At 55.0% G+C, this 7,457-nt stretch overlaps 1 protein-coding gene across 1 annotated transcript; it reads left to right on the forward strand.

Annotated features, from left to right (window-relative positions):
* The first annotated feature begins 4,151 nt into the window (after window positions 1-4,151).
* Window positions 4,152-6,729, forward strand: LOC119566483 (tetraspanin-7-like). Its single transcript, XM_037901344.2, has one exon. The coding sequence runs from the start codon at window positions 4,513-4,515 to the stop codon at window positions 5,224-5,226; it is 714 nt and encodes a 237-aa protein (XP_037757272.1). The 5' UTR covers window positions 4,152-4,512; the 3' UTR covers window positions 5,227-6,729.
* The last annotated feature ends 728 nt before the right edge of the window (window positions 6,730-7,457 follow it).

A 7,457-nucleotide genomic window follows, 5' to 3' on the forward strand; every position in this document is an offset into this window, starting at 1 on the left:
ATCCATAGGCGCCGACTTCCCCTCTTTCTCCTGGGTGCTTGACCACACTCTGCCCCTGGCTCCGCCCCATACTTGAGGCCCTGCCCCTGCCCCACCCCTTCCCTTCCCCAGCCCCATTCCAACCCCTTCCCTAAAGTCTCTGCCCCAACTCCGCCCCTATTCCAACCACTTTCCCAAATCCCCGCCCTGGCCCTGCCTCCTCCCCTGAGCATGCCCTGTTTCTGCTCTTCCCCTCCCCCTCCTGAGCATGCTTACGCCACCAAACAGCTGTTTGGTGGGTGCCAGGGGGGAAGCGCTGGGAGGTAGGCAGAGGAGCGGGGATGCAGTGCACTCAGAGGGGCAGGAGGAGGTGGAGCCGGGGAAGAAGGGAGCTTGGCTGTTGGTGGGTGCAGAGCACCCACTAATTTTTCCCCATGGGTGCTCCAGCCCTGGAGCACCCATGGAATCGACGCCTATGGAGGTGTCATGTAGAAAGTTTCACATTCATAGAATCATAGAAGATTAGGGTTGGAAGAGACCTCAGGAGGTCATCTAGTCCAACTGCCTACTCAAAAGCAGGACCTACCCCAACTAAATCATCCCAGCCAGGGCTTTGTCAAGCCGGGCCTTAAAAAACTTTATGGATGGAAATTCCACCACCTTCCTAGTGAAATGGTTTTTCCTAATATCCAACCTAGACCTCCCCCACTGCAACTTAAGACCATTGCTCCTTGTTCTGTCATCTGCCACCACTGAGAACAGCCTAGCTCCATCCTCTTTAGAACCCCCCCCCCCCATGTAGTTGAAGGCTGCTATCAAATTCCCCCTCACTCTTCTCTTCTGCAGATTAAATAAGCCCAGTTTCCTCAGCCTCTCCTCGTAAATCATGTGCCCCAACCCCCAATCATTTTTGTTGCCCTTCATGGGACTCTCTCCAATTTGTCCACGTCCTTTCTGTATTGGGGAGCCCAAAACTGGATGCAATACTCCAGATGTGGCCTGACCAGTGCCAAATAGAGAGGAATGATCACATCCCTCGATCGTCTGGCAATGCTCCTACTTATACAGCCCAAAATGCTGTTAGCCTTCTTTGCAACAAGGGCACACTGTTGACTCATATCCATCTTCTCATCCACTGTAATCCCCAGGTCCTTTTCTTTCCATTCTTTGCAGGTATCTTCTGGTTTCATCAGAAGAGAACTGAAATGTGATGGCTCTAATAGTAGCGGTGTCTCTTATTTCTTTATTTCTCCCGTCAGCTTGAATGTTACCTGCCTTTTCTCCTTTCTGTTTAAAATATACCTCTTTGGTTCTGACGTATAAAAGCCTGGAGGACAAGAGGATATTCTGATCATAAATGGTTTTATTATTTCACTTTGAAGGACCAGATTCTCAGTTGGTGTAAATGGGTGTATTTCCATTGCTCCTCTACTGCTGAATACCATTGTCAATGGAAATACGCCAATTTACACCCAGGCTCTGGCCAATAGGGCTCAATTTTTGCTACTCCCTGAAGCAAGGATGAGATATTTTTCTTCCAGTACAGCTGGCTGGGAGAGGGGGAACCATGCTTTTTTTTGGTCCAGAAAGCATAGCTGATGCTGATCCTTGTGATGGTGTCTTTAAGCACCTACCAACTGTGGTAGGGTTGATTTATGTATTTATTGAGAGGTTAAACTGTATTTTTTCCAGTTATGTCAGTGAGGACCTGCTCTTTTTAGCCTCCAGTTTTGAGATTTCAGACATACTTAGCCTATATCCATGTAGCTTCGGTCAGGCATATGACATCCTACAGTTAATTGTGGATACTGGCATTGACAGATGAGAAGAAGTTTAGACATTATATAGTGTAATCTATTGTGGTGTAACCAGGCAGACAGGAGGGGAATAGGAGTAATCTCTACTTTAGAGGCTGAAAATCCTCTATATTCCTCTGAGATTCATGTCTGTGTCAATGTTAGAGATTAGGGGTGTGACACTGATAAACCAAGTGCCAGCTCTGGCCAAGGCTGTTGATGTTATCTAAGAACTGACAAACACTATTTTTACTGATTTCAGTGGAACTATTCCTGATTTACCTAGGGTGCAAATGAGGACAATTCAGGACCAGAATTTACATTATGGAAGAAGGAATCAGGTTAACAAAAGTTGTAACTGTGCAGCCTCTCAATAAAATTGTACACTTCAGGATTCTTTTGCCAACTGTTATTAAAAAGGTAATAAACATTTTGTAAAAGTAATAGCATAAAATAAGAAATGCAGGTATTCAAGATAGAGATAGAAGACACTTCTCTGCCTGAAGGCACTTGGCATTCAGTTTTATGTCTCACAATTCACCTGAGGAATATCTGTATCCAATGCACTGATATCACTGTGATGAACCTAAATAAAAGAGCAAATAATAGATTGTCACATACTTTGTATGTTTTTGCCAGACCACATTAAGAAAAAACGGATTCAGGCTCAAGTTCCATGAATCACTAATTTCTAAGAAGCAATACGGACAGGGCACTGGACTAGGACTCAGCAGAACTGGGCTTTATTCCCAGCTGTCTGTGATCTTGCTTCACCTTTTGTCTGCATTACCTATTTAAATTGTAAACTCTTGGGCAGAGAGTGGTTTTTTTGCTATGTTTGTAAAGTGCATCATGGCATCCCATCTGACTTGGGCCTCTAGGTGCTACTATAGTACAAATAATGTCCATTAATGAACATTCGTGTATAACTATTTTTTTTCTCTTATTGCTCATGCTTATCTCCAGGTAAATAAAGTTAATGCTTAGCAAAGCGAAAACAGGAAGAAAGATTTCCTGTACACCTAATAATTACTCTATGGTAAATAAATCATGTTCTCCTTGACTGTATGGCTTTAGGATTTGTTTCAAGGAAGTGTCCTATGTTTGATCAAATATGGGAAATAAAATGAAAAAAAACGCACTATAATGCATTATTTGTATGTTTTCTTTAAAAATACTTGGATTAGGCCTCTGTTTTTAGTGCTTAGAATTAAAATCAGAACCAGTAACTACAAAGAGATAGTTCCTTTGCTGAATGTAATCCCATACCACTATAGATTCTGAAAAAAATTAATCTTGTGGTTCCAGCAGCAGAACCTTTTCATTTGACAGTGCAGTTCAAAGGCGAGAGAGGAAACAATCGATCTGACATATACTCCTCCATTTATTGCACCATAAATCTATGGAGGGAGATCTGAAGAATTCGTTTATTTGTCCCTTCCAAAATCCCATATTGCTTGCTATGCACTAGCAGCACCAAAGGGAAGAGGTAGCTGCTTAGAACAGATATGCCCTATCATTTCAAAGCTGTAGCCTGGTTTTCTACAGCATTTTTCTCGGATTGATGTGTAGGCTGGAAAGCAAAATTGGCTGGGAGGGATTGATTACAAGACTCTTATTCCTCTTCATAACACAGTATTGCAGGCTCCCCTATACACCAGATACTTCTCTAGCTCCCAAGAAGAACCAGAAATCATCTGCTGGGCTTTGATGTGGGAGACACAAGCGATGGGAGTAGTTTCCATTGTGGAATTTTACCAGTGACTGAGAGAAAGGGAACGAAAGACAACCCTGTCACCAGCTTTTTAAATAGGCAGGTGAGCAGGGTTGCTTGGCTCTCCAGGTGAGGACTCCCGGCCAGCCCTTCCTGGAAATCATCTGTGCTGTGCCCACTGGTTTTGCCGTGTAGGACTTAACTGAAAAGCGGTCTCAGAACTATACACACCTGCTCTAAACGGGAAGGCGGGGACCATGACCAGCGACTTAGCAGCTGGTGCCCTGATGCCAAGGCGGGAGGACGCGCGGCTGGAGCAGCAGCAGCAGCCTCTGGAGGGCTGAGTGACAGCTCGAGGAGGAGGTGGTCCTCTCCTCCCAGCGGGGGATCCTCCAGTGTGACGGGCGCAGCTTTTACTACAAAGCCAGCCGCTCGTTACCCAGGGCAGCAGTTTGCCCACGGAGACTCTCTGTCCACAGGGATCAGCCGCTGGCAGTGCCAGCAGCAGCAGGAGGCGTCCGTGGCCACCCATCCCGCAGTGAAGAGGAGAAAGAGGACTCTGATCGGCTGCAGCCGGGAGAGAGCCGCAGCGCGTCCCTTCTCCAACGACTGGCCTGGAAACCCAGTGGGGGCAGAAGCACCCAGCAGCTGCAGAACCCAAGGGCACCCCCAATCTCGTCACCACCCGGGGCAGCTTCCAAGCTGGATACCCAGCAGCACCCAACCTGGACGGCCAGCAGCGGCAGCTTCCCAGCTGGACACCCGGCTCAGCACCCTGCAGGGGCAGCTTCCCAGCTGGACACCCAGCAGCGCCCTGCAGGGGCAGCTTCCCAGCTGGACACCCAGCAGCACCCTGCAGGGGCAGCTTCCCAGCTGGACACCCAGCAGCGCCCTGCAGGGGCATTAGCTAAGGGTGGCATCCAGCCGCCCACAGCACCAGCTCTCCAGGGTGCCCTTCCTCACCAGCCGCAGCACCTGGTAACAGCACCCAAGGGGGCCACCCACAGCGCCGAGGGGGCCACCATGGCACTGCTCAAGCTCTCCCTCATGGCCTTCAGCTTCGTCTTCTGGGCGGCGGGGCTGACCATGCTCACCCTGGGCATCTGGGCCAAGATCTCGCTGGGCAGCTACCTGGCGCTGTCTGCCAACCATTACCCCAACACCCCCTTCATCCTGCTGGCCACGGGCGCCGCCGTCCTGGTCTGGGGCTTCCTGGGCTGCTTCAGCGCCGCCACCGAGCACCGCTGCCTGCTGCGCACCTACGCGGCCTTCCAGCTGGCGGTGCTGGCGGCCGGGCTGGCGGCGGGGCTCTCGGCCTTGTTCTACCGCAGGGACATGGCCGAGGGCTTCCGGGCCGGGCTGCGGGAGGCGGTGCGAGCCTACGGCGAGGACGAGCAGAAGGCGGACGCCCTGGACTCCCTGCAGCGCTCCCTGGACTGCTGCGGGGCCGAGAGCTACCGCGACTGGCTCGCCTCGCCCTGGTCCCTGGCGCAGCCCGGGCGCAACGGCTCGGTGCCGGGCAGCTGCTGCCGGGCGCGCCGGGGCTGCCAGCACAGCCCGCTGCCGCCCGACGCCCGCGGCATCCACCGCGACGGCTGCTTCGCCAAGGTCTCCGGCTTCGTCAGCGACAACCTGTTCTACATCGCCACGGCCGCGCTGGGGCTGGCGCTGCTGCAGGGCGTGGGCATCGTGCTGGCCTGCCTGCTGGCCGCCCGCCTCCGCGCCGCGCCGAGCTGAGCGCTGCCCCCGCAGCGCCGGGCCGGGGGTGTTCCCAGCGCCCGGCCCGGGGTGTTCCCAGCGCCCGGCCCCGCCCGCCTCCTCCGCGGGCAGCAAGGCCCGGGCTGCCCCCATCGCCCCGCCCGCAGCTTCTGCCCCTGGCTTCCCTCCCCGGAGCCCGTCCTCCTCCCAGCGCTGCGGCTGTCAGCCCCGGCAGCCCCCCTACGCTAAGCCTATCCCGGGCACCCCTCCAGCACGCCTCTGGAAACTGACTGGCCTCACTGCTAGGGGCGCTATCCTCTCCCTCCCCCAGCTGCCTGGAGAGCCGCCTGCCGCGCTTCCCCGGGGACTGGACCAGCGACACCCCACCAGCCTCTGACTCCTGTCCCCCATCCCGCCTCCTCCTCCGGGGACTGGAGCAGCAGCAACCTCCTCCCCTCCCCGCCCCCCCGCGTCTTATCTGCTCCCCCCACGCCCTTCCCCGCTTCTCCACCATCTGCTTGGAGAACTAGATCGGCAGCACCAGCTCTCCCGTCCTGTCCCCTTGCTTCCCCCCGGCCTCAGCCCTCCCCGGGCAGCGCATCAGCTTGTAGGCGCCCGCGGAGAGAGCCGGGGCGAGAGACTTTCCCGTGCAAACAGCGGTGGGAGGAAGAACCAGCATCGCTGTCTCCCTGGCCGGCCGGCGAGACTTTCCCGTCACATACACGCCTGGCATCCCTGCAAGGGGACAGGGGCTGGGGGGTCTGGGCGCAAGAGGGGTTTGACCCGACAGCGAAGTTAGCGGAGTTTCCTTGGGGGAGAGCGGGGTCTGATTTTCCAGCGGGAGCTGTCGTTATCGCGGCAGACAACGGGCGGCTGTGGGTTTCAGCCGGTGGCAGGGGCTTTCAGTAGAGGCCTCTGGTGGGCGGCTAGTTCCGGGGACAGTCCTTGAAAGTGCCGGTCCCCCAGTGACACCGGCCCACCCCTGCCTTTTGCTCTTCACCTGCAGTCCAGGTGCCGCCTAGGGGGTCCTCGCTGCTGAGCCGAGGTTGTGCTTCTTGAACGTAAGTTGCAGCTTCCCCCCCACCCCTTCTCCTGCTGCAGCCTGCGCCCCCCGCTCCTCTCGCCGCGAGTTGTCAGCGCTGGCCGGCCTTGCGGGGCTCCCCCTTATTGTTACCCCGCCCCCAGCGAGTCTTGGGCGACCCCGAGGGGCTGGGCCAGCAACAGCGCTCGGATCCGGCGGTCCTTGAAGAGGCTGCAGAGCCCCCCCCCCCCGCCCAATGGACCTCAGTGGGAAGAAGAGGAAGGTCTGCACGGCTCCTCACGCATCCCCTGGGGGAAGTGGAGTCACCCCCCCCCCACCCCCATTCGCTTCGGACACTGGCGGGCGTCCCTTGAATCTCTGCCCCCGCCCCGCCGCTTTCCGCGAGGGAGCCCCCAGAGTCTCTTGCTGGTTTACAGAGCGATTTTCAGTCTTGCAATTCTCCCTTTGTCGAAGGATCCCGCTTCAGCCACAGCTCTCTTCCCTCCCGCCCCAGCCCCTGAAAAAGCTGCTGCCCGGAGGAAACCCGCTGTCACTACCGCCGCAGCGGGTGCGGGTGCGAAATGTAACCGCTTTGCGTTCCCCACCGATCCGCTGCCGGACGCGAAGGGCCGCGCCGTAGCAGCCCTAGCCAAAGGAAAGGGTCACCTTTAAGAGCTCGTTTTTGCTTCCCCACGTCCCCGCTTTAGTTTCCCCTAAAATGGGCATTTACCCTGCCGTCTTAACCTTTGTCTCCCTTCGGACTCGAGCCCTCCATAGGCAGAGCGATGTGCTTTTATCCTGCCCGCTAGAGGAGTGGTAAGGGGGTAAGCAGAAGGCTTTGGGGACGGCAGAAAGAGGATGGTTTCTGCAGGCGGAAGGCAGTTTCAGGCTGGATTTTTTGCAAGAGGAACTTGCTACCTTCAGTGAAATTGGCTGCAAAAGGCTATTCGCCATGGGCTGTCCGAACGGCAGGGAATTTTTTTAACAGCAGCGATCACAAGCTACATTTGAATTAAGCGAGCCAAGCTAGGAGGCCGGGAGTTTCTGACTGACAGCGCTCCCGTCAAAACGCACAATCGCCCTCCTTAGTCACTGGAATAGCCACCTAAAGGATTAGTAGGGGTTGCAAGATCTAGCCCAAAGTGCATGAAATAAATAGACGGGGCAGTTGCTTGTTAGCACTGTAGGGCTTCCTCCCAGGGAAGCCTAACCAGCCCGTCTTCTCCCAAACCCACCTCTGGCTTTTTAA

The sequence above is a fragment of the Chelonia mydas genome, chromosome 1 (assembly GCF_015237465.2).
Source record: "Chelonia mydas isolate rCheMyd1 chromosome 1, rCheMyd1.pri.v2, whole genome shotgun sequence".
Lineage (NCBI taxonomy): Eukaryota > Metazoa > Chordata > Testudines > Cheloniidae > Chelonia > Chelonia mydas.

Bases quoted from the DNA above. Each gene is read 5' to 3' on its own strand.
- LOC119566483 (XM_037901344.2), top strand. From the start codon at position 4,513: ATGGCACTGCTCAAGCTCTCCCTCATGGCCTTCAGCTTCGTCTTCTGG.